This window comes from Triticum aestivum, chromosome 6A (assembly GCF_018294505.1).
Source record: "Triticum aestivum cultivar Chinese Spring chromosome 6A, IWGSC CS RefSeq v2.1, whole genome shotgun sequence".
NCBI classification, from domain to species: Eukaryota; Viridiplantae; Streptophyta; class Magnoliopsida; order Poales; family Poaceae; genus Triticum; species Triticum aestivum.
In genome coordinates, this window is record NC_057809.1 from 599,824,413 (window position 1) to 599,852,335 (window position 27,923).

Genomic DNA, 27,923 nt, shown 5'->3' on the forward strand with positions numbered 1-27,923 from the left:
GACACACAAGCTTCACCAAAATTCCACTAATGCCTACATACGCACCACATCTCAGAAGTCCAACTATGTCTACATAGGCAGTACAACCATGTATGACCAGAAGTTAACATGCTTTCAAATTGTTGGAGATTTACAAAGCAGAAGTTCAACCATGTATACCAAGGCAGTAATCAAACATGTATCTTAGAAGTCCAACTATGTCTGCATAGGCAGTACAACCATGTATGAATACTAGTTAACATGCTTTCAAAAATGTTGGAAATTTAAAAAGCAGAAGTTCAACCATATACACTAAGGTAGTAATCAAACATGTATACCAACAAGTTAAGCTAATTTCTTCATGTATATACCCAGAAGTCCAACTATGTACACAAAGGCAGTAATACCACAAAAGCAAAGCACGTCGGCTAATTTATTCGTCTATATGGAGATGGAGCAGAAGGTCAGCTATGTACGCGAAGGTAGTGCTAAAAACAATAAAACTACAGCAATAGCGACAAATGCTCTAAAAAACAGTAAACATGAGACATTCATACCTGATTAGCGGCAGCATCATCATCGACGTCGTCCTCATCATCAGCATTGAAATCAGCATCATCCTTGTCCTCTGGATTAACACGAGAACGCTTCTTCACACCCTTGTTGACCTTTGTAGGTGGAACCTTGCGCTTCACGCCGCATTTCTTCCCCTTACCAGATGCACCAGCACCAAGCGGAGAAGGTGTAGGCGCGGCAGTGGCAAGCACACGAGGACTACGACGTGGCGTACCACCAAGGCCTAACCCTTCATCTTCAACAACTTCTGCAGGCCTTGAAACACGTGGGCTCCTCCGAGGAGTAACTTCACCAACTACTAGCTTCCTCGCAACAGTCTTCTTGATTTTCTTCTTAACAGGGACAACCTTGCCATCACTACCACATGGCACGTCTTCCTCAACAGTGAGCTCAGCCGCATGAACAGATCCAGGAACATCAGAACCTTTCTCAAGGCGGGCCACCCTCTTCTTGTCAAAATCTTCTTGCTTCTTCCTCTTACGTTGGTCCTCCGGGAGAAGCTGAAGAGGCACATCCTCGGCTTGCGTGACAGGTTCAGTGCCATCAACAGACTGCGACTGCGTCTCTGACATCTGAAGAGAGCACAAAGGATCCGGAACGGAATCACAACCTTTGACTGACGGAGCCCCCTCCTCAACAGCAGCAGGGATTTCTGATAAACCCAACTCAGATCAAACATTGATGATGGTGTTCACAGCTTCCTCCTCTGTGGACACATCTGCAAAGAACACAAAAAATCAAAGCAAAAAATAAAAAAAGCCAGGAACAAAAACAAAAACAAACAACATGAACAAGCTAAAAAAAACATGGCTCAAAACTTTAAAATGAAAAGAAAAGGGGTTTCACATACTAGGTGAAGCAAGAGCTGCAGAAGCAAGATCCTCAAGGCTTGAAAAATTCTCAAGGCTCGAAACAACCTTGGCAATCACAGTCAAAGGGATAATGGGTGATTTAGCCGCATCAGATATTGGAGCATCAATATTAACCTCTGAAGCTCCATCTTGATCACAGGCATTTTTTCAGAACTATTCAACTCATCACCAACTACAAAAAATGCAAGTAAAAAGGCAGCTGAGTTCTAATACGCAATCCTACACCAAAGGGACTTCTACTTTTACAACAATGTCCAATACCCAGAAGTTCAACAATACCTAACAAAGCAGTAAACACAAAAAACAAACTAAAAATCTACAAACTAAATATAAAAACAATCTACACCAGAGGGGCTACTACATATATCATGAATGTCCAGAAGTTCAACGATACATAACAAAGCAGTAAAACAAAATGTGCATAACAGAAATTCAACCAAATTTCATTACAATCAAACAATAATTAAAACCAGAAGTTCAACTATGTGACCCAAGCAAGTAGCACATAAAAAAGATGTAGCATGACCACAAACAGTATTTCACAGGCAAACTAAATATCAATACCATCAACATGATAACAAAAAAACAAAGATATACACTACAAAAATGAAACATCTGGGAAGTCCAACAACACTTGGTGACAAAGTTTCACCTGCAAAATCATCAACTACAAAGTAAGCAAACACTCTACTAACTCAAACTAATGGTAAAAAGCATACACATAACCATTACTAGAAGTTCACACTATTAAGAATGGCAGTCCAACATGAATACTAAGTGAAGATATGGGCAGACATATATGAGAATAATGCTATTTAAAATACAAGATACAACTACATTAAGATACCTGGAGAAGGTTTTGAAGCCATGAAAACACAACCGCCTTGATGAATGCAACTCCAAACACTAGAACAACCTGCTAAAAACAGGGGATTGATTGCATATAGTTAGCAGGTAGGAAATAATACAACAAATACAAAAAACAACTAAATGAAACCCTAGGATGAAACAACTACAACATATCAGCAAGTATGAAAACATGAACAGTAGCACATATAGGCAAGCACAAACAAAGAAAGAATCCATAAACTAAATAGCATGTGACAGACACAATCTAGACTTCGAAATCAACAATACTAAGACAATTATATACATTAGATTTGCCATCAACCATCACACCACACCCTCTCTTACATGCATCTGAATGTTGAAAATCACCAAAGGGGAAATGAAATCCACTCATCTCTGAACGGATAAAATAGCACACACAAAGCATCTCATAGACAAATCTGACCACGGGGGAATGGAATCCACCCACCACACGCACAAGAACCCTACCTAATCTCCCACCAAACCATCAGAAGAAAGGGGGTAGGACGCGGACGCGAGAGCACACAAGAGGCGGACACGATAGATCTGGCGAAACTAGAAGCAAGCATTAGGAGGGGCAGCACTTGTACCTCTCCAGACGACCCCCGCACGCACGAATCCGCGCCGGTTCTTCCACTCCCCATGACGCCACGCACACCTTGCAACCGCGCAGGCAGTTGCCGCCCTTGCTTCAGAGCAGAAGAGAGCGGGATGGGCGAGAGAGAGCGGGGCGTGGGGGAGAAATAGGAGCGGGGGCGTGCGCCGGTTACTCCAGCACGAGGGCAGGGGACAGGGGTGGAGAAATCGGGGGGAGTTGGAGGCGAGGAAGGCAGCGGAGCGACCGAGAGGGGGGAAAGAGCGAGCGACAAGGGAAGAGGAGTTTTCTGACAGGTGGTGGCGAGGGAGATGGTCACTTAATGCCTCTCTGTCATGGGACTTGCAGCGCCACTGAATTTACAGTTTTACCCCCCAACAGCTAAAATAGTAAATACATGTGTAGATAAATAAATGCACCATTTGAATGCATCTATTATAATGAGATAAGATCACAAAATAGCACAGCTGATATCCTCAAAACCAAAAATAGATGGCAAATACACTACTAAAGGAAGAAACATACATACATAAATATGCCCCTAAAAAACAAGAGAAAAGAAGTTCAAAAAATAAAGAACAGAAGTTCAAGTACTCTAATAAAAGAAGTAAAGGAATAAGAATAAATAAACCATAAAGAAACAAAAAGAATAAGTTCAAGTAAAAAAACAGATGAAGTTCATATCTAACCCTAAAAGCCCTAAGATAGATAGTGGGGTCACGGATGTGACGGACTCGCCTTTGCATGCGACGACGCGGCACGTCGCGTCGTTGCCTGCTTCGGCTCGTTACTGTCTCGGCCCCGCAGGGGGAGGGGAGGGGGGTCCCGACCCCCCTCCCCCCTGCTCGGCCTCACGCTACCGCATTGCTGCGCGCTAGGATTTGACAGGACGCAATGCGGTTATTCTGTTTCCACCCCCACCGCATGCACCCTAAACCCTAAAAACCCTAAGATAGATAGTGGGGTCACGGATGTGACGGACTCGCCTCCGCATGTGACGATGCGGCACGCCGCGTCGTCGCCTGCTCCAACTCGTTCCTGTCTCGGCCCATACTTGGGCTAATCCCATGATTGCTCACGAGACAAAAGTCTAAAAAAACATCTGGAGAATTAAAATTACAAAGAAAATCAAACAAAGAAAATATAGAGCATCATGCACCTTCGCCTTCCAATGTGGAGTGCAATCTCCAAAACCAGAAGTTCAACCATTAATAAAAAAGAAGTCCAGATCCTACTGAAGATAGTGCCTGTGGTCCAGCTCCACACTTACACACTAGTTACAACAAATTGCAGAAGAAATCTACTAAGGGTTTTTTATTTCTGGAATGTAATCTGTCCTGGAATATCAATGTCAAAAAGACGAACCTGCATTCAAGAAAAGTTTTGCCGTGACATAAAAAACCAAGAAAGAAGCACCTGAGGAATAATAATGTTTAGTGTCGAAGAAACAAAATGCACAAGCCGTAAGTTAACTAATCAAATGTTCTAAACAAAGGTAAGTTCAAGTTGTAAAAACACAGAAGTTCGGCGTTTTGAAAAAACATCAAATGAACATGTAGAAAGACAAATTACACAGAAGCAAAAATCTTGTAAGTTCATGTTAAACACAAACTGAAGTTCTACCACTGTTTGAAGTATGCAAACATGTTACAAAAAAAGTAAGGTATGCATGCATATTTGGGAATAATCCCATAGTTGCCACAGAACAAACTAAAACCCAAATTAGAAAATTGAAAATTACAAAAAAAAACAAAAAAAAGAAAAAAATAGAGCGCGATGTTGCACCACCTTGCAATGTGGAAATCAGGAAGTTCAATCACTGGTACCATAGAAGTCCAATTACTACCACAGAATGTGGATGATCCAAAAAACTAGTCCCCAAGACAGAATAAATATAAAAAGGATGATTTGTGTATCTATGGACCAGCTCCACATTTACGTATATGAGTACTCTGAAAAACAAAAAAACATACACAAAATTTTTATAACAACACCAACCGAACAGATCGTATTGCAGCATCACCCAAAAAACATGCATTAAAACGAGGGAAGTTCAAGCACAAAAGGTGCAGAAGTCCAACTCTATAACACAGACAGTAGAGTCACTAAAAAAATGCATTATCGAATTTGCTTTTCAGATTTAATCACTTGGGTGACTACACCTTCTCAGTCCGCGACCTCGAACGATATCCTACTGCGCCCTGACATCAAAACGATAAATCAACCAAGCTGTCTCATTGAAGAACCAAAAACCATCACAGGCCGACACGAGATCCAGTCGCCCGATTTCAGGGGTGTATTCGCCTTCCCGATCGAATTAACAACGCATGAACGGTCCAATCTCACTACTGCAATCAAATATGCCCTCTATATTCAAATAAAAATAACAAATCCACAGAAGCCGCGGAACCACTCCCGCGGACGAAGAACACAGAGCCTGAAATCAAATCCGTTGAAATTAATGACAAATTGCCCATGAAACTCGTACTTAACCCAAATTACCATCATGTTGGAGGTTCCAGAACATCCAGTGAATGCATTAAACTTATAAACAGACACGAGTTCATCCGCCCCGAGAGTGAATCCGCCAAAATGCAAAATTACGAATCAAAACGAGGATTTAGATGCAGGTATGAGTATCTGGATTACAGTCACATCCCAGACAACACTATCGACCGGAATAATTCTTGCGAAGATAGCCCGAAGGTCGGGTTCGTACACAGGGAAGTTCAGGCGCGTTATATGGGAAGTTCAGGTTGTGATCAGAATATTATTCTGATCCCGTGATCAGAATAGTGTTTATGTATATATATATATATATACATATATATATATATTCTTCTATATGTCACGTTGTCTGTCAAAGTATTGAAGAAATCCATGGCTTCATCATTTGCCGGAAGTAACAGGCATATGATGCTACGAAGCTCTTCAAAGTTGTTTTGGGATGGAGTTCCTAATAGAATAATTCGCCTTTTGGTACGAATTTCAGCAAAGGCCTTCCAATAGCGATATTCGGAAGGCTCTTGCTGAACTTTGTACCAAAAAGCGAATTATTCTATCGGGAACTCCGTTCCAAAACAACTTTGAAGAGCTTCGTACCATTATGCGCCTGTCATTTCCGGCTAATGATGAAGCCATGATTTTCTTGAATTCTTTGACACTACACAATGTGACATATAGAAGGGTAGATGAGATCAGGAAAATATGGACCATTTTTTGCACATCCAGAATGGTGCCATTTTGTTAAATCCCTTGTCGGTCTGGACGTCGGACATTCATGAGAGAGGCAGTCCGGCCCAAACCCTAGAAGCATTGTCGAGGCCACTCAAATTTACCAAGTTAAAAGAGCATTGTCGTCGAGACCATCCCAAACCCTAGAAGCGTTGCCGAGGCCACCCCAAACCCTAGAAGCATTGCCGAGGCACCCAAATTTACTAAGTTAAAAGAGCGTTGTCGTTGAGGCCACCCCAAACCCTAGAAGCGTTGTCGAGGCCACCCCAAACCGTAGAAGCGTCGAGGCCACTATTATGATTCCTTGTTGTGATTAGCTAGCTAGGTCTACATTTGCCACTAATATATCCATGTGTCATGTTTGTATATTAATTGCCATGTTGTAATATTTGCAGAAACTATGGAGCATCGAGACATCGAAGCAGAACAGTTGTTGGGGGACATAATCCTTGGCGGAGGTGATGTCTTGTCGTATCTCAACGACACTGATGGTCTGGAAGGAGAGGGTGAAGTAGGCTCCGGTGATTGAACAATGGAGGTGGAAGGACATGATTATGATGGTTCCGGTGATGGAATGCCGGTGGAAGAAGGAAACCGCGATGGCAGCTCCGGTGAACGAACAGAGGAAGGAGTTGTCGCAAAATCCGGTGAGGTATATATATTAATTAAGCATGTGCTGACTAGCTAATTGATGCATTAATTGTTTTGGTATGTACACATATTAACTCTCTTCTTTCTACTTTTCTAGCCCTCAAGATCGAGACAAACTTCGGTAATGAGACGAGGCCCGAAGAAAAAGTTGCGCCAGGATGAAAGGTTCACGATCACAATAATCAAGGGCGATGGCCAACCGATTGAATCCAGCCGGACCAAGGAAGCATTTTCTGCTTAGTGCGGGGTTCTTGTTAGGGACATGATCCCAATTAGCATCCACCAATGGAATAAGCCTAAGAGTGAAGACCCTCAAGTGTCTTATGTCAACGGTAGACAGAAAGATGATCTTTGGACCGCTCTGAAGTAAAATTTCACCCTACCGCCAGAGGAGGATCCGGATTAGCCAGTTATAGAGCCATTGGTCAAGGCTCATGCTCTTAAGAAGATGGCAGATCTATTTAGGAGGTGGAAGAATGAGTTGAAATCAACGTTTGTCGACAAAGGGAAGACTCCATAATTCACCAACTGATTTGAGAAGATAAGAGATCACTGGCCTGTATTTGTGGCCCACAAGACATCAGAGAAGAGTAGAAGATGTCAGCGACAAACAAGATAAATGTTGCAAAGAAGGAGCATCACCATCACACGGGGTCAGGTGGCCACCTCAAATCCCGACCGTTGTGGGACAAGGCTGAGAATGACCTGCTTGATAAAGGGGTCGAACCAAAGACATTGAACTGGCCAGATCGTTCAAGGACTTGGTTCTTCGGGGTTGGGGGAACCTTGGACCCTGAAACAGGGAAGTGTCGTTGGATGGACCAGCAACTGGAAATACCCGTCAAGAAGCTTCAGAAGTATATCGCCGCGGCGCAGCAAGGGACGTTCGTTCCCGACAAAGAGAACGACGAGCTCATGCAGGCCCTCGGCAATCCTGAGCACCCTGGACGGACATGAGGCACGGCAGACTCCGTTGCATGGAAGGTTGGGTTTCCCGACGCAGGCGGTTACAAAACCTGGGATAGGAAGACGAAAGTGGAGCAGACCAAACTACAGAAGCTGAATGCAAGGGTACGAGCGCTAAAGGAACAAGCAGTTCACGGCCAGCGACCCGTCGGAGCTACCCCAGAAGCTACCCCGCCATCTCATCGGAGAAGCAGTGTGGCTTCCACCGAGCTCCTTCAGCAGCCTGACTTCATGGCTCCCAGCTACCCCATGGATGCTATCACGGAGGCTCATGATTGCCACCTTATGGTGCAACGGCAGCACCTCAAAGTCAAGGAGGCTGTCGGCTCTGTTGCACCTCCTGAACCCGGCGCAACTTTTCACTGCCTTCCGATTCCATAAGGCTATGTTGTTGTGATGGTCGATGAAATAATGAAGGGATTTGAGGACCTCGAGCTTGACCACCCTACCATCGAAGGGGAGACTCAGCTGGGTCTTGCTCTGAAGACTCCATGTCTATGGCGGAAGGAGCTCATCAACCTTCCGAACTGGACGCCTCCGCCTCCTCCTCCTCCAGCGAATCAGGGCACTCCACCTCCTCCTCCGTCGGCGAGTGATCAAGGCACCCCGCCTTCTTCTCTGGCTGCTCCGGCGCGTGGCGGCACTCTGCCTCCTTCTCCTCCTGCGCCGGCGCGTCCGAGCAGCCCACCTCTTCCTCTGCCTCGTCAGTAACAGCGGAAGACAGCCGTCGCCGCTCCGGCTACTCCGGCACGTCGTAGCACTCCGCCTCCTTATTCTTCGCCTTGTAAGCAATGAAAGAAGATAGCCGCAACCGCTCTGGCTGCTCCGGCGTGTAGCAGTACAGCCAGAGGTGGGAGGCAATACAGATTCGATCCATCTCTCAAGCCTCTAGAGAAGTTGCCATACGAGATGATCGAGGAGGAAAACACAGAGATCTTTCAAGCCTATGTGAAGGACTTTTTTGCAAATAAACATCCACCTCTGGAGGAGAAGATAGATCTGGTGAAATTGAAGCGCACTTTGGATGCTTTGAAGCGACCACCACCGTCTACGCCCCAAACCAACTATGAGCGCATTATTGAAAGGTCATATATCGAAGTAGAGCGGTCGGGAAGTACTTGCAGTGATCCAAGGTTAGCAAAACAAAGAAGTGGGAAAAAATTCCCCAGCTCGGCAAACAAGTGAACCAATCATGCCCCCTGCTCAAGGTGTCTAGCGATATCGTCGCTAATCATCCGAGGATGGTGCCTGGTACCAATCCTGGAGATTGCCTGCCCGACGATGCACATTTTGATACAACAGAGGTGGACGATTTCAAATACCGGCACTGGAAGCCTCCCGTCAAACCTGGTCATCCTCCTCTAACAACGATGATGCGAAGATTCCATGAGTGGTACATGAAAACCTGCAGCGAGTCTGGGAAGGATACTTTGACGCTGAGAGTTAAAGAGGAGCATGACCTCATTGGAATTGATATGTTGTCTGTTCCATTTGAGGAGTTCTTGTAGTTTTTCAATCAAAAGGCCCTCGATAAAATAACCGTCACTTGCTATTGTCTGCAAGTACTACTTCTGTAATTAAGTCTCTATATATAGCTCAGCTCTTTCATTGCATGTATATATAATTGTCCTCACTATATTATGCAGATTGAAGATCGTCAAATGCAGAAAGGCAGAAATCTATGATATTGGGTTCATTAACATAAATCTCATAGATGAATGGACGATTAAATATGGTGCCAAACAAACCGAGGCCAACTTGCTACGATCGTTGCTTCAAAATCAGAACAAAGATAAAATACTCTTTCCTTACAACTTGAAGTGAGTGTTATTGTCTTGTGCATATTCGGTTTCCCTTATTACTCGAGGTTATAGTAATGTAATTGATGAGTTATGCATGTGTGCGCAGCTTCCACTTTATTCTCCTAGAGATTAAGCTTGAGCAGGGACTAGTAACCGTCTTAGACTCGAGACGAAAAGATCCCGAGGAGTATGCGGCCATGACTAAAATGCTCGAGAAGTAAGTTCAGTCAATCATTATCGCACCATATCGGCAAGTTTGTTCATTTCCTAATATCAAGTAATTATTTTCTTTGTCTCGCAGGCTCTGAGACTGCCGTGGGAGCTGTGATTTACACACCCAAAAGTAAGTACTACTAGCTAGCTAGTTCTGTGCATCTCCCGTTGATTCTAGCTACTTTCATCAATACCATTTATAATGATTCATTATCAGTTTGATTGACCTCTATTTCTCGTAAAGTGCTTGTGGTAGGAACCCAGGAATGATTATTGTGGATACTATGTTTGCGAGTTCATCTACAAGGTGATGGCCAAGAATAAGCGCGGCTACTCTGAAAGACAATTTGAAGTGTGTAAGCAATAATATTCACAATTTCATTTTATTACCATCATTTGTGTTGACTTTCATTCATATAGATGTATTGACCCCTTCTTCAAATTAGATGTGGCAGATGCGGAATGAACTCCTGCCACAAGATTGCATACGAGCAATTCAAGAGGAATTGGCGGGATTCTTTCTTGACCACGTCATCAATAAAACCGGAGAATACCATGTGGAACTTGAGTTTAGATGTTAGGGGATTGTAAGAGATCTTATATTGTATATATGTAGCCAGTAGCGTCGGATAGATATACGAAAACTTGTTGTTTGACCAATCTCTCGGAGAAGGAGAGGTCGATCAGTTCTCTCTGTATATGTTCATGACGATCTTCTGTACTTAGGTTTCCTTCATTTGCTTACTAGCTAGCATGTCGAGTCCTCTCTATATGTATAGTACGTAGCATCGACCAAGTACGGAGATAAGAGAGGACACTTCTCTCTATTAGCTAGCTAACACAATATATGAAACCCCTAAATTAACCCTACAAAAACCCCAAACCTCCCCCCTCCCTTCAGAAAAAAACAAAAACCCCAGCCCCTGAACTGCTGACACGTGGAAGCCTTTTGGTCCCGGTTGATGCTGCCAACCGGGACAAAAGGCCCTCCTACCTAGGCAAGCCACAACGGCCACGTGGAGCCCCATCTGTCCCGGTTCGTAGGCAAACCGGGACTAAAGGTATTGGGCTTTAGTACCGACCCTTTAGTCCCGGTTCTGGATCCAGGACAAATGGGCCTCTGGAACCAGGACAAATGGGCCCTTTTCTACTAGTGATCCGGTGCCTGGTACCCTGTCTCCGGTAACCCTACGGCCACTCCTCTGGTGCGTCCGGCCGCCACTGCCGACAACAAGGGTTGTGGCCAGTGGTCGATGAAATGCCATCAAGGAAAAAATATTGTCTTTGCATTTTGGCCGGTGCGAACGTAGGGTGTTGACGATTGTTGTTGTTGTCATAGTGTGGAGATGAACATGGCTAAATTCGTGTCATCTTGAGGAGCCACATATGCTTGGGATTGAAGATCTTAACTATGACCCAGTGTTCAATCATCAAGACGGCAAAGAGGATGCCGAGGTCGATGAGGAGGACGAGGCCGAGGAAGTTGGTGATCCCATGGAGACACAATAAACAGTGAAGCCACCATCAAGAGCAAGGACTCACAACTATTCCCAAGATGAAGATGGTTTGCTTTGTGTTATGCTTTGAGCATGCCTTTGTTTGGGCTCGATCCGCAACATAAAACAATCTATGTTGTGGTAATTTTGGAATTTGTAGGTGGTCATGATTTCTTTGGTAGCGACGGTGTTTGAGTTCATGTTGTTGTCTTTGGTTGGGCTCGATCCGCAACATAAACATGCTATGTTGTCGTGATTTTGGATCAAACTTGATTTGCGTGATGCCTTTTGGATGAACTATTTGCATGTTTTAATTGATTGATCCGTGCAACTATATGTGTGTTTGTGGTTTATATGTTGTGAGTGTTTACTTTGAAATATTCAAATGATTGATAATACATTTTGTAATTGCCTGAAATGTATGCATCTAGAATAAAAGAATGAGGAAAAAATTGTTCTCCTCTAAATATAGAGGATTGGACCGGCCACCGTTGGAGGGGATAATTATCCTCCTTTAAAGATAATCAGTTGTATCCTTCTCTAACGGATAGGGGATCTGTTAGAGATGCCTTGGTATTTACAGGGGTCTTTTTGCAACCAGCTGACTACCGAGTTAGCTTTTTTAAAGAAAAGAAAAACCATGGCTAAGCATGTATTCATTAGGAATCCCACAACCTAAATGGCAGAAGAGACCCTCACTAGCAACAACTTGCTAAACAATTTGCGTATTTTTTTTTGATAAATGGCACTTTTATTAACTCAAAATGTAGCATCAAAAAATTACAAAGCATGATGAATAATACCCAGCCTCTGCATAACTAAGATGCACACAACCAAATACCAATTGTCTCACGAAAAAAGGTCACCATATTTGCAATAGTAGTCATATAGGACCAACATTATGCTTATGTCAAAGGAGGTGGTGGACCGATTCGAAGATATGCTGCCTCCCATGTTGGATAAAACCTTCCTAGCCATCAAACGAAGTACCAAACGTTGTTCAATGCGGTTGGATACGATCTTCGGTCATCTATGTCCATGTGTCTTTAAGTTGGATCCTTCCGCTCTACGTTTATCTTCATCGGCAACGGTTGTTGTTTTGGTGTACTGGTTCTATCGGTTCCTAGCACGACGACTTCCTGGCTATCTACTACAACAAGTTTTGCCCAGCTCCAGCGAGGGAGGGATGATGACGGCGGTGCGCCTTCGGTTCGCTTCGATCAATGCTTGTAGTCTTGCTAGGTGGTCTACGGATCTGTATGTAATTTTTATTATTTATGATATTCTTTGTACTGCTATGATTGACGATGAACAGGTTAAAAGTTTTCTCAAAAAAATACTTAGGAAAAAATCCTACGAAAATCCTCCAATAATTCTACGAACCTAATGAACCTGGTGTGAACGGAGATTTTTTTATTTATTTTTTAGGTCGGTGTTTAGGTTAGATTAGTTGAGCGCATGCATGCATTACGTGAGTCAGTCAGCTCGAGAGTCGCGCCATTGAAGGCTCGATGGTGGAGTCCCTAGCACTGTTTCAAATAGCCCGCTATAGCTCCGCTAAAGCACGCTATAGCGTTTACAAAAGGTCTTGCGCTAAGAGACTTTGGTCCAAACAAATGAACAAACATTTTAAATAGCGCGCTATAGCTCCGCTATAGCACACTATAGCAGTTGAAAGAGGTCCGGCGCTAAGATGCTTAGCGCGCTATTTAAAACTTTGGTCCCTAGACGGCCGTTTTTAGTCCTTTGCAATCTTGTTTGTGTTCACATGGATGTAAAACTTTTTGCATTCACCGTCCTTCCTCTGTGTTAGTACTATAAGACGAAGAGTTCTGGTGCTTGAACTTCCGGTGTGATCGTAAGCGCTGTTTGCCTGTGTGTCCTCACTGTGATCCTTCCTGGCCATATATGGTTTGATCTTGGACTTCTCCTCGGACGCACACCGGCCGGCCGTCCTCCGTTGATTGGTTCGTCTGCTGCTGCAGCTCTCTCTTCCCCCGGCCCAGCCCCGGTTGGTTCATGTCATCTTCCACTTTTTGATCTGCAGGAGAAGATAAACTCGTCTTGTGAAAGATGCATACTGCGGGATGAACATCACTACAGTCTACAGGAATCAGGATGATGAGAACAAACATTTCTTGGTGCCTATGATGGGTGATTTCAAACACGATATGGTAAGTAATACCTATTGTTAGACGCAGTCCAACTCCGATTCTTTATGTTTTGTTCTGGAGATCCTTGATGTCTCTACTTAATTTCTACTACTATTACTACTTCTAATTCTGCCTAGTATATAGTAGTCAATAACTAAGGGCGAGAACTCACATACTGTTCCATACTTCATGTACTACAAATTTGCAACTTTTTGTCCATTTAAGTTTTAGATTTGGCGCTCAAATTGGCGCCACCTGGCACAAGCATCATCACCATTGCACATTTAGCTACGTCTTTTGGCTTGCACAAATTTCCTTCAAACATTCCCGTTGCAAAACAGGGGGATCCGATCCACACCCACTTTCCTTGTTTTGGTGTGCTTTTAGTATTTTTATTTTGAGTGTCTTTATGTGGATCTATCCTCTTACATATCTATTTCTTGAATTTCTTTCTGCAGATAATCCCAGAAGAATTTGTCGGACGTCTCAAAGGGGAGATCCCGGATGAGATCAGGCTAGAAACCAGAAATGGTTATAGTTACACAATCAATGTTGCCAAGTACCAAGAGAAGCGTGTTTTTACTATGGGTTGGGAACAATTTGTTGGAAACTTCAATCTAGAGATTGGTGATTCCTTACTATTCACAAGCAATGGAAACTCCCTGTTTAGCATCATAATCTTTGATAAGCATGGCCGTGAGGAAGCATCATCGGTCGTTATTGATCTTTTTCTACCTCAAGTCCAGGAAAGACGCAACCAGGCACATGAAAGCGGGTGAAGTACTAGCCTTTATCATACATGATTTTCTTTCATATATAGGACCGGACCAAATTTCACACCAAATGGTCTTTGCACTGCAGGTCTGCTAAAAGGATGGATGCTCTTTGTGGAAGGTGCAAAAGCTGGGATGAATATCACTATATGAACTTGGATGATGAAAAAAAATACTTGTTGAAGCGCATTATGGGTGATTTTCAAGATGAGATGGTAATTTATATTCTCATGTGTGTAGCTGTGTTTTGCTTTAGAGACATACACATCATGCATAGTTTGATACAAATGTACATCCTATTTACAAACTGCCCTTGCAAACAAGCAATAGTCTTCTAAAACTTTTTTCTGCAGATCATCGCGAAAGAATTTGTTCAGCGTTTGAAGGGAGAGATGCCAGAAGAGATTAAACTAGAAACAAAAAATGGATGTAGTTACATAATTAAGGTTGCCAGAAACCAAGAACATCAGCTTGTGCTTACAACGGGATGGGGGACCTTCGTCAAGAAGTTCAGCCTACAGATGGGTGACACCATAATCTTCAGATACAAGGGGAACTCTCAGTTCAATGTCATGATCTTTGACCGGCGTGGCTGCGAGAAAGATCTATCCGTCGTCGATCCATTCCCGCCCCGCGCGCTCGAAAGGCGCACCGGTGTTGCTGCTGAAACCGTGAACGAACATTCTTCTGGTCATCCTCAGACCGTGGAAACGCCGCGTACTGAAGCCGCCGCTGACCTCCTTCTTTTTCTTCGTGAGCCGATGCAAACTGCTAAAACCATGGACTGCTCTCCTCAGCTCATGCTAACGCCGTCGCCTACTCAGTTTCATGTTGATCATCATCATCATCAGGCCATGCAAATGCAATCACCTGCTCAGGCCGTGAGCCATTCTCAGGTTCATCCGCATCTTCCCACAGAGACTACTGAAGTCGGGAGCTGCTCCCATGTTGATCCCCAGAGCATGGCAATGCAGCCCCCCGGCTTCGAGAGAACTATGAACTGTTTGCAGATGCAGCCACCACCAACTTTGGAAACACATACAGAGCCTCAGTCGGTTGAGTCAAGTCAGGGTAACAGGACAGTGCAGAATAGTTCTTCCTCCTCTGAATCATTAGCTGGTATGATAAGAGTACAAAACATATTCCCTCCCTTGTAAAAAAGAACACACGCACATCAATTTTTTGCAGCTATAGTATTTACTAGTTTTTTTGTACTTGCACAGGAGAAGGAGATGGCTTGTCAGCAGCTTCTTTCTCCTCAGAAGATCATGTCCAGAATGCACGCAGTTACAGGCGTGCTTCTAGAAAAAAAAGCCAATCTAACCTCAGCTCAGAAGCAGCAGTTGAAGGATGGATATATTACCACGAGTAAAACCAGACTAACCTCTGCTCAGGAGCAGCAGGTGAAGGAGAAGGTCCAGTCTATCCGCTCAGACAGCGGAGGGGAAGACTCAGACATACCCATCTTTGTTGCTTTGATGGTCAAGACCAACGTTCATAAAGGATTCATCCTGGTGAGTCGCTCCCCTCCTATTTTCTTTTAACGTTTAAGTCTGTTGAAACTTGCTTCTCTTTATTGATTAAAACACTACAGTATTCTTGATCATGATGTATAGTATTCATTACCGGTCATACCTCAGTTTACACACGTTTTTTTTTTCAAAAAGGGGGGACTCCCCGGCCTCACACGTGATATTAATTTGCTGGTGACCTATTAACTCTTGTGTTGTAATCTGTAATAGACTGTCCCTGACAAGTATGCCGAGCAATATCTCGGAGATGAGCAAGTCGTCTGCTTCCAACTACTTGGGAAAAAATGGAAGGCGAAGTTTAGCAGTTCGTGTGAGGATTATCGAGTTGTAGCTGGATGGAAGAAATTTGTCGAAGACAATGATCTGAAGATGGATGATATCTGCCTTTTTGAGCTGTTGACCAACCAAAGGAGCACCATGGAAGTCCATATTATCCGTGCAAAAAATGGCAATTGATTGACATGCCATACTGCCATCTTACCGAGTTCCCTATCCCTAAACCCTAAAGCAAGTACATTTTTGGTCATGGTGGTACTTCTTTCATGTTGGCTAGTAGAGTCCTGGACTTCTCGTTGTTTTGATCAGATGATTCTCCTGTGTTGAATTAGTGATGTTGGTGTGTCACAGTGAATATTGGTTTGAAGCGTCCTGTTGAATTACTAAAACTCATGTTTGATCCATGTTGAGTTAGTTCATGGGCTCTACCAGACTTGCCTCTTGTTGCTATGACTGTTTCTTGCTACATTGGTGGTAGAAAATAACTGCAAAGATTGAGAGCATCATGTGGTAACAGAAGAATTGGAAGTATTATGATTTATTCATGTAGTGATGTGATTCATGGATTTATGCACCTCCAAAAATCCATGTGTATTCATTTATGTACACACCTTATATACAAAAAATTAGGCCCAAAAGAGGTGGCCCTTATCATTCCCTTTATTGAGAGGCTTAAGCCAAAACGGCCGACTCCTATTCACCTAACGCCGATTAGAACGACCACATACTTTTAAAAAAAGGACCATAGTGCGCAAGCTAGAACTTAAGTGCAGTAACAAGTGTTACCATACGAGCAATTTCAGACATTGCATATATCCCCTAAAGCAAAAGCTAGAACTTAAGTGTGCGAAAGACATGACATTTATAACAACTGAAGAAAGATGTAACAATTGTTGCGTTCCACATTACACATGCCAACTGAGCACGACATGGGGAGGCGAAACATCATGGTGTTGTGCATTCCAGTTAACAATGAGGGACGACGCCATTCCATAGTCAATACACATCAGGGCTAAAGGAGTTGAATGATCTGTCAGGATCCTAGGTACGCAGAAAGGAAGCTTCCATGGACTGCGGAATACTAGCTGTATCAAATCTGAAGCTTCTGAAGCTTTTGCCAGGGCGGTTGTCGATGTGCTGCATGTCAGATCCTGCTCTAGTAATAACAGGGTTCTCGACAGGCACGAAAACACCCGAGGGATTCTTCGCTTTCCACACAGTACCTGTGCAGTGATGTTAGCATAGATGTTATCAAAAGGTTCACAAGCATGTAAGAAAGGAGTACATGTCCCAACAGGTGCAACATGGGTATATATCGAATACGAAATGTTGCTCCCGAATATAATTCTCCGGGCTCGAGCATGTTATATATTTTTGTATTAGCTAGCATTTTGTTCACTTTTAAAAGACATCTGTGGATCGAGTTTCGACTTGAGAGAACATGATTTGGTAAATTGAAGCAAAACAGTTAACACAGAATTAGTTCGTGACTACTCAGGAATGTTTTTATCTTAGCCAATGACCACAATGGGCATAAGAGGGAGCAGAAGAAACCTCTAGCGGATGTATCTGACTTCTGATATACTGGGCCGATGTGTCCCTGTCCATGCTTTTAGATCCCTGGGACACAAGATAAACTGTAAGGCGCCAAATAATGTGGAACCACCAAAATAAATTTAGACCCCTGAGACACAAGAACTCGAACATGCTAAGATTTTAACAACCACCATGGGAGTAATGCTTATAAACAACTTCTGCACAAAGGAACATACAAAAAAAGTGTAGAGAAGTACTGACGACAATGGCAGGGAAGACTCTGACATTCCCATCTTTATTGCTTTGATGGGGAAGACCAATGTTCATAAAGGATTCATCCTGGTGAGTGGCTCCCTCCATATTTTGTTGTATCTTCGATCATGAACGTTTAAGTCTGTTGAAACTTACGTACTTCTCTTTATTGATGAAAACACTACAGTATTCTTGATCAGGATTTATGCATTCATAACCAGTCATACCTCAGTTTACACGCACACACACACACACACAATATTAATGTGTTGAAATCTGGAATAGTTGTCCCCGAGCAATATCTTGGAGATGAGCGAGTCGTCCATTTCCAGCTACTTGGGAAGAAATGGAAGGGGAAGTTTAGCAGTTCACGTGAGAATTATCGAGTTGTAAGTGGATGGAAGAAGTTTGTCAAAGACAATGATCTGAAGATGGACGATATCTGCCCCTTTGAGCTGTTGACCAACAAAAGGAGCGCCATGGAAGTCCATATTGTCCGTGCAAATAATGGCAATTGATTGATATGCCATACTGCCATCTTACCGAGTTCCCTATCCCTAAACCCTATAGCAAGTACATTTTCGGTCATGGTGGTACTTCTTTCGTGTTGGCTAGTAGAGTTCTGGACTCCTTGTTCTTTTGATCAGACAATGCCTACTTCACCTGCGTAATGCTGCAAGTTATTAGCAAACTTGTGTTCGATTCAATGTTGAATTAGTGATATCGGTGTGTTGCGGTGAATGCTGATTTGAAGCCTTCTTGTTGAATTACTAAAACCTATGTTTGATCCATGTTGAGTTAGTTCATGGGTGCTACAAGACTTGCCTCTTGTTGCTACAACTTTTTTGTTGTCGTACTTTTCACTGTTTCTTGCTGCATTTGTGATAGGAAATAGCTGCAAAGAAAGCTCATCATGTGGTAACAGAAGAACTGCAAGTGTTATGATTTATTCCTGTAGTGATGTGATTCATTGATTTATGTACTGCTAGCTCCAAAAATCAATGTGTTTTCACCTATGCCGTTCCTGCAGTTCACTTGTATGTATTCCTATGTTTGTTACAAGGAGAGTGGCACAAGAGAGGTGACGTTGCAAGAGAATATGAAAGCTGTGTACGTACACCTTAACCAAATAGGCTCAAAAAAGAACTGGTCCTTAAGCCATTTGTGCAGAGGCTTGTAATAAGCCAAAAAAGGACTGTCTTATTCAGCATCCGACCGATTAGAAAGCTGGTTAATATATGACCCACATGCTAAGAAAAGGGCCATAGCACACATGAATTCTTCCTGCACTAGCCAGTGTTACCATGCAAACAATTTCAGACACATATATTCCCTAAAGCAAAAGCGAGAACTTAAGTGTACGAAAGACATGATGACGTTATAACAACTCAAGAAAGATGTGACAATTGTTGTGTTCTAGATTACAGATACCAACAGAAGAGGAGATGGGGAAGACGAAATGCCGTGGCGTCAAGGATTCCAGTTAACAATGAGGGACAACGGCTTTCCATAGTCTATACACATCAGGGGTACAGGAGTTGATGATCTGTGAGGATCCTAGGTATGCAGAAAGGAAGCTTCCATGGACTGCAGGATACTGGCCGTATCGAATCTGAAGCTTCTGAAGCTTTTGCCAGGGCGGTTGTCGACGTGCTGCGTGCCAGATCCTGCTCTAGTAATTACAGGGTTCTGTGTGTCAGATCCTGCTCTAGTAATAACAGGGTTCTCGACAGGCACAAAGACACCCGAGGGATTCTTCGCTTTCCACACAGTACCTGCACAGTGATGTTACTGTAGATGTTACCTCAGGGTTCACAACAATGTAAGAGAGCAGTACATGTCACAACAGGTTCACCATGGGTATATATCAAGCACCACAAGTTGCTCGTGAATATAGTATTGCCCTCGAATATGTTATACTTGTGTATTAGCTTTGGTTCACTTTGGAAAGACATCTGTGGATTCACTTTAGACTTTAGAGAACAGGGCTTGGTAAATTTGAAGCAAAACAGTTAATACAGAATTAATTCATGGGTACTCAGGAATGTCTTTATCTAGGCCAATGACCACAATGGGCATAAGAGGGAGCAGAAGAAACCTCTAGCAGATGTATCTGACTTCTGATATACTTGGGACCGATGTGTGCCTATCCATGATTTTAGACCCCTGGGACAAGCAAAACCGTAAGGCGCCAAATAATGTGGAACCAACAAAATACATTTAAGAAGCAGAACCAATAGAACATGCTAAGAGTTTAACAGCCACCATGGGAGCAATGCATATAACAACTTCTGCACAAAGGAAGATATAAAGAATAGTGTAAAGAAGTACTGACATCAAAAATGGTGCAACCATATAAAGCTTCATCCCATTCACTCCACGAGATATTGCATCATCACTAGCAGGTAGAAGATCATCAATTCTGTGCCATGAGATCTCCTGCCATATTCGCAGAGAGAAAAGGTTAGCAGTGGCCATTTCACTCATTTACCAAAAAAAAAGGTTTAAAGAAGAGAGAGAATAGTAAATAAAAACCAAACAATGCAAATACAATAGCTTTGAAGCTCGAGCAAACACAAAAATTACTAACACAACGCTATATCTAAGATAGCATACGGGGTAATAAGAAATTTGCAAGCAGTTTGGTCATGTGGTAATGTTCAAACCAAGGAAATAAGAACATGTGGGGATGCAATGTGCTGATTAGAAAAACATGTGTGAAATTGCAAAGAGTCTGGGCATGTGTCAGCGGTTACAAAAATAGTAACACTTATCTACACAGTGCCACTTCTCAGCTGGGATGCATTGTTGCAAAACATCAGGACCATTCAATTACAATATGTTATTCAGAAAGGAGAAACTATTACTACATATACAGTACTAACAACAATTGAAGACTACCGATCAAGGAACCATGACATGCATACCAATACCATGCCATATCTTCATAACATGATGTTGATAGGTGCGGAAAAAAAATGTTTTACCGAATAGAAAGATGAGGAAAGATTTGAGAATTTGCATACACTGATTTCTTTCTTAGTTTGAGGAGCAAAAACAGTATCTTCCTTAACACCCGTAATAATATAGAGTCGAACTCTCTGTTGTCCAATTGAAACTTCAATGTGGTCATCCATTTTCAACAGCTTAGAAACATCACACCCAGTCTCCTCCAGAACCTGCATAGTTATGCAAATAAATGTCACTTAGGTAAAATTGGTTATGAAATGAAAAGCCGCGAAGTGTAAAACATGGACAGGACGAGCTCGTAATTGAACAAAAGAAAAAATATGACTTCAGATCTTCAAGTAATTTATGCAGAGAACTAATGGGCATAAATACAGCTAATTGGTGCTAAATTGCCTCATTCTCGGTCGAGGAAAACAGTATAGACGACTAGAGAGCTTGATATCCCACCTAGCAAAGAACACATCTAAGAATGAAATAATAGCTGAAACATGAGACTTTTATTTCTGTAAATATGCTACAAATTGGGGATTCACTTGTTATCTTTGACATTGTGACAGTGACACATTGCCAAAAGGAAAATTGATGTGGTCCATTTTTGGCATAAGAAGACGCCCATATGTAGAGAACGGATGCAGGCGTTAACTCAAGAATGCGATGAGTTGGGGTGCATAGAATATCTAGGGCTTTGAAATTTGAATTGTTAGGAAACTAACCTGTAAAAAAAAAAGAACTTCCATGTTCAGCAAACCAGAAAATAACTGCCCAGCAATATCAACAAATAGTATTGCTTCCCTACAAGCGCAGAATGTTTGATGGAAACTGTAAAGCGCAGCGTGGATCAAGCCCAGAAATTTACTTCTCTAACTGCACAAGTATGATCCTCTTCATCTTTGCTCCTCTTTCCACGGGGGAAACTCCAGCTGGCACTAGACTTCCATCCTTTCACAAGTAAGCACTGCAGAGAAAAAGGGAGAAGTCAGCAAACCTTGAGATTCAACAAAATTCCTGAGGAAATTGAGGGCTATTGCATAACATAGTGTGAAACTATATGCAAATTGAGAAAATTAAGTGATTCGTCTATAAGAGGCTAACAGGTAGCACATGCTAGGATTTAAATTGCATCCTTTCGAGCAGGGCAACTGATATCAGACGCGCTGCTTATCTCCAAATTCCAATCTTTAGCACATCTGTTGATGTTCCGACCTAGCAGCCTGCTCCTACTTCCTAAACCACATCTAGGGATGCAGTAACATGCTCTCGGATGGGCATAAAAGACAGAGTGAACAAAGAATTACCCTGTCATAGTTGTCATCGAGGATGATGGCGCCGGAGACGGGGACCCGGAACTTGTAGTGCGTGAAGTCCTTGTAGATGTCGTCGAGGTGCGCGCGGTAGGGCCTGAGAGCGGCGCAGCTGTTGAACACTGCACACACAAGGACGACGGCGACCAGGACGGCGACAATGTCGGAGTCAGCGACGAATCCGCCAAGAATCATCATCCTCGACGGGGCTCAGAGTCCCGGACCGTGACGAGATAGGAGTAGATTTAAAGGGGAAAGGGGCGATCTTTATCTTTACTTAGGGAGGTGAAGTCCTTGAAGGAGAGGGACTTGAGGGAGGGGTTGTGCTCCACGGAGTTGTCCTCGTAGAACCAGTGCGCCTGCTCCAGCAGGAACAGGATCCGCTCGAACGACTCCAGGTCCTCCTTGGGCACGTTCAGCACGAACCGGCTGCGGCACGAGATTGGATTGGATTGGATTCGATTTGGGTCGGATGGAGTTGCGGAGATGGGGATCGGGGGATGGGTTAGGGCTACGCACCTGCAGAGATCGTCGAGGAGCTCCTGCGGCGGCAGCTGCCCCCGCGATGAGGACCGGTTCAGTCCCCCGCCGCCCGCCATCGCCATCCACCGCTCGCCGCCGCCCACTCGCTTCGCGCTCGCCCGCCCCTCTCTGGCTCCGGTCTCCTCACTGTAGGCCGGACTCGAGCAGGGGGGCAGTGGAGTATGTGAGCTGTGACTCAAGCCGGAAAGCGTATTACATGCTTTACGTAAATCAAAACTTCGTTGCTGCACAAACTATGTGCCATGTTATTTTTTCGAGTCAATTACACCGATGGTGCTAGAACTTGGCGTAAACGGTCGCTTTAGTGCTAGAACATGCAGGATACATTAAAGTGGTGCAAAAACTTAGCTTGGACGTGCAAATACGGTGCAAATCTCGTTTGTATATGACCGCAACGCTGATGAGGCATGACATCATGGCATAGGGCCCGCTGTAAGTGACTGCATAGTGAAGGCCAGGCATGTGGCGTGCTCCTTTTATAGAAACGCCCTCGAATTTTTTTTATTTTCTCATGAAAAGGCACCTGTTAGACACGTGGAACTGATGAGTATCACTTGTCAATTTTTACTTTTTTTTTCTCACGAAAAGACACCTGTTAGGCGTGTGGCACTGATGAGTCTGACTTAATAGTGAAACATCCCAAATTTGGTTAGAATGAAAAATATGGCGCAGAGGGATTCGTACCGCCGTATCAGTGACCGCGGTCTAACTGACGTGCGCGGCTACCCACCAGCCCAGAGTTCAGTTGTTGATGCATAAGCGTACATAAGTTTTACTAGGCAACATGTCCGTGCGTTGCAACGGGAGAAAACAGTCCTCACACGCCCTTATCCGCTGTGCCCATAACATAATAAACATGACTAATACCTCATTCTCAGATCCACATCCTCCATTTCAATATAACACGAGACACATGTTTTCCGCTTGTCATCTTTATCGTCCTCGTTGCCTGTGGTCACGGTACCAGTTGTCACTAACCAAGGTTGGACAGTCCAACGGATTGTTGAGCCGCCTTCGTGTCCGGCGAAGATAAGAGCGTTGAACAAAGTATTTTTTTATAATCTAGCTAAGCATTGAACAAAGTATTTTTTATAATCTGGCTAAGCATTGAACAAAGTATTTTTTATAATCTGGCTAATATAATAGAAAAAAGCACACATAATATATGTCATTGTCATCATGTAAATTGAGTAGTTTGTCAGATAGACCATGAAATCTAGTTGGATTCCTCATGCATTTTGAGAATCACTGGGCTGAGTAAGACTGGTCGTACATGAAGACGCAACAGATAAAAATATTCCTTTCATATCCTAGTTTAATAAATTGAACTAAAACAATGCATTAAGTGGGCACATTTCAAAAATTCCCCAAGTCTTATTAATAAGTATAGATGAAAAAATTATGTTTTAAAAAATATTTTCCTTTTCAAAATTAAAGTTCAAAAAATATTTTGGTTTTTAAAATGTTTGCAAATTTGAAAAATAATCACAACAACTGACCTCCTACTTTTAAAAAATTGTTTGTGTTTTAAGAAATACTCAGGTTTAAAAAAATAAAAAGAGAAATATTGTTCTTTTAAAAAATGTTCGATTTAAAAAAATGTTAACAACTTTGTAAAAATTTCATGTTCTAAAGTATATTCACTTAAAAAACCCTTTTTGTCTTAGTATCTGGCGCAAGTGAGTTTAATTTAAATTTTCGTGCGGCCAATTAATCACCCTGTCTTGTTTAGTCTAGTGATAGTATTGTGAACTCTCTAGCGTTAGCTGCTGTGTTCGATTCCTAGTACTGTAGTATTTTTTTTTGGAAATTTTTTTCTGGTCGTACGCCAATGGGCCGGCCCATTGCGGCTTGTGCGTCCTGTGATTTGCTTTTTGACCGAAACAAATCCGGAGAACATGAAAACTCCCGCAGGAGGAAACAACAGGGACGTACGAAAATTATCTAGGTCCCACCTTAAAGCCAAAAAACTGGAGAAACAATCCTCCCTTTAATATTAGGTAAAGATAAAGATAAAGATAAAGATATATTTGAATTAAGTAACATAAATCAAGAATTTTAATCCGTAAAAAAAGTTTCGCCCGTGAACAAGCTACCCGTGTAAAACATGTAGGAGGGTGTGCCACTCCAACTATGGACTCTCACATGTTTATTTTTTGTCGGACAAATGGACTCTGATGTGTAAATATAATTGTTACAGTTCATGTCTATAACAGAACGTGCTCCTGGGCTACAATTTACATGTCTATAACAGATTTTTTATAACTATAAATATCAAACCAAAAAATTGTAATTATAAATAATATACATATAAATAAATATATAAACCAAAAAAATACTCACCTATTAATTTTAAAATCCATCAAATTAAATTATGAAACATTTTTATAATTTTTTATATGAATTAAAATATCAAAGTAACTTTAGAAAATATTTCCATTTAAGTAAATTATCCTATAAGTTCAAAAAAACAATTTTTTATAAAATAATTATGTTGTATACAAAATTGTCCAAGATTTAATTCCTTTATGATGTTTTATAAGTCTTCATGCAATTTTTTAAAATTTGTGTGTTTTCTATAAATTATATTTGTATTTCTAAATTAATTTAATATATGAAAAAAAATTAGCCTAGTGTGCCTCAGACTGCAGATTCGCAAATGAATACGACTTTACAATTCAATTTACATATTTTGAGGCTAAGAAATGAAAAGGAAAAAATACATGTTTAAGGCATGAAATGCTAGTGGTTGTATTGCTAGGTCCTGCTAGTGGTAATTGTCAGGTCTCTAGTACGAAATCCCAGGGCGGTATCTTTTTTTTTTCAAATTTACAATTCTTATTTTCCCCGCGATTTTTTTCCTTCTTCTTATTTTACATTATTTTAGGTCAGGATGTAAAAGTCTTAGTATCATTATATGACTTCAATTGTTATCTGCTGGGTTGGCTAGCCGCGCACTCCGTTTGACCCAAGCGTCACCGATTCGAGTAATGTGTGGTTTCCATTTTTTATTCTGAAACTAATAAAATTTGTGTTGTTTGCCTGACAAGTGGGACCATCTGATGCCACACGTGCAGTTACTGTATAAACTTAATGGGGGCCTTTATGTGAGAAAAAAAGGAAAAATAAGAATTCAAGGGCCCTTTTTGCAAAAAGAGCACGCCACACACATGTCTTCCCAATATGGTCACTGACAACGGGCCCTACGCCATGCTGTCATGCCCCGTCGGCGTTACCGGCGTATAGAAACGAGATTTGCACCATATTTGCATGTTCGAGTCAAGTTTTTGCACCACTTCGATGTATGCCACAAGTTCGAACACTAAAGTGACCATTTACGTCAAGTTGTAGCACCACCGGTGTAATTGACTCTATTTTTTCTTTTGTTGAAAGGCACTTGCCCGGCTTTAGCGAACTGCAACCTTTATAGCAACTCTAAGGTGGTTCATCAAATCAATTCTTAATCGCTGGATTGGACAGTTCAGGCATTTTTGGTCATCAACGCCGGCCATCAAATTTGTCCTGACCGATTCAAATGTGCGGAATCCCACAAACCGGAACCAAACATAGGGGTGGTTTGTGGGCGTCCGGACATCCATCATGTATGTCTCCGACACTGATGGCACATGTCCAAAACCCTTATCCCGCCTCTCTCGCTCGCCTCTCTCGCCGCGTCCACGAGCTACTCGCGTCACATTCATGCCAGTTCAAAGCAGACATGATGGCTTTCTACCTAACTCAAGTTGGCTGACCAGCCGTCCCCCTGTCCGGCATTCACACCGCCGCTCCACATTCAAGTCACCTCTCCCGCTGCACCCGCTCGCTCTACGTGCCACATTCATATCGGTTCAGAGCAGGCATGACCAAACGGGGCGACAGGATGGCTTCCAACCGCATTCAAGTCGGTTAACCAGCAGTGCGTCTACTCGGCATTCACAATGGTGCGGTGAACGATAAGCCAAATCTGGCGCCCGCATTCAAATCGCTGCTTTGTCAGCCCGGGTGTCGGCTATTTAAAGTCGATTGGGACACCATAGAACCCAACCCCACTAAGCCACATCTCTCCCTGTACCAGGGTCGTCGGCGCACCACCCCTTCCTTCAATCCTCCTTCTTTTTACTATTGTTGCAATTGCTAGAACCCATCACGAGTGTTGGAAGAGCCTTGGTGACGCGGCGTCACCACGAAGTCGCGGCCGAGGTGCACGCATGGGAAGCTCGGTGTGCGGCACGCATTTCAACGGGATAGTCTACGAGATCAAGCTCAAACGAGGGGGACGAGACGACGGAGGAGATAGTGGAAGAGTTAGCGAGGAAATCACCAAGAATCATCATATCCGATGGGGTTTAGGGTCCTAAACCATACAAGAGAGGTTGAGAGGGGGTAGGACACAAGGAGCAATCTTACTGAGGGAGGTAAAGTCCTTGAAGGAGAGGCACTTGAGGGAGGGTGTCGGTGTCAAAACCGGTGGATCTCGGGTAGGGGGTCCCGAACTGTGTGTCTAGGCCGGATGGTAACAGGACGCAGGGGACACGATGTTTTACCCAGGTTCGGGCCCTCTTGATGGAGGTAAAACCCTACGTCCTGCTTGATTAATATTGATGATATGGGTAGTACAAGAGTAGATCTACCACGAGATCGAGGAGGCTAAACCCTAGAAGCTAGCCTATGGTATGATTGTATGTTGTGGTTGTTGTCCTACGGACTAAAACCCTTCGGTTTATATAGACACCGGAGAGGGTTAGGGTTACACAAGGTCGGTTACAAAGGAGGAGATATCCATATCCGTATTGCCTAGCTTGCCTTCCACGCCAAGTAGAGTCCCATCCGGACACGAGACGAAGTCTTCAATCTTGTATCTTCATAGTCTAACAGTCCGGCCAATAGAGATAGTCTGGCTGTCCGGAGACCCCCTAATCCAAGACTCCCTCAATAGCCCCTGAACCAGGCTTCAATGATGATGAGTCCGGCGCGTAGTATTGTCTTCGGCATTGCAAGGCGGGTTCCTTCTCCGAATACATCACAGAAGAATTTGAATACGAGGATAGTGTCCGACCCTGCAAATAAGTTCCACATACCGCCGTAGAGAGAATAATATTTTCGCAAATCCAATTTGCTGACTTATTTTGGTAGCATGATGTTATGTCATGGCCCGGTGATTATTCGAACCGTTTCCTTCAACCAGCCCCGCACATAACACGAGGCAGTTTTTCGACACGTCTTGTCAAAGCAGAGATAGTGTCCCCTTATTACAGGATTCTCATTAATACGGGCGTGGGTAACCCAACTGTGTCTAGGACTCCTAGATTATAGGCAAGTCCTAAACGGCTACG

General features: G+C 43.0%; 1 protein-coding gene and 1 pseudogene across 1 annotated transcript; one reads left to right on the plus strand and one right to left on the minus strand.

Moving 5' to 3' along the window:
* Window positions 1-6,658: 6,658 nt before the first annotated feature.
* LOC123129786 (putative B3 domain-containing protein Os03g0621600) lies at window positions 6,659-16,168 on the plus strand (annotated as a pseudogene).
* Window positions 16,169-19,133: 2,965 nt separating this feature from the next.
* LOC123128882 (mRNA-decapping enzyme subunit 2) lies at window positions 19,134-22,783 on the minus strand. Its single transcript, XM_044548994.1, has 8 exons — window positions 22,567-22,783; window positions 22,325-22,476; window positions 22,042-22,169; window positions 21,603-21,701; window positions 20,803-20,955; window positions 20,112-20,215; window positions 19,875-19,942; window positions 19,134-19,551 (listed from the first exon to the last, which is right to left on the minus strand). The coding sequence occupies exons 1-8, from the start codon at window positions 22,650-22,652 to the stop codon at window positions 19,334-19,336; spliced, it is 1,008 nt and encodes a 335-aa protein (XP_044404929.1). The 5' UTR covers window positions 22,653-22,783; the 3' UTR covers window positions 19,134-19,333.
* Between the last annotated feature and the right edge of the window lie 5,140 nt (window positions 22,784-27,923).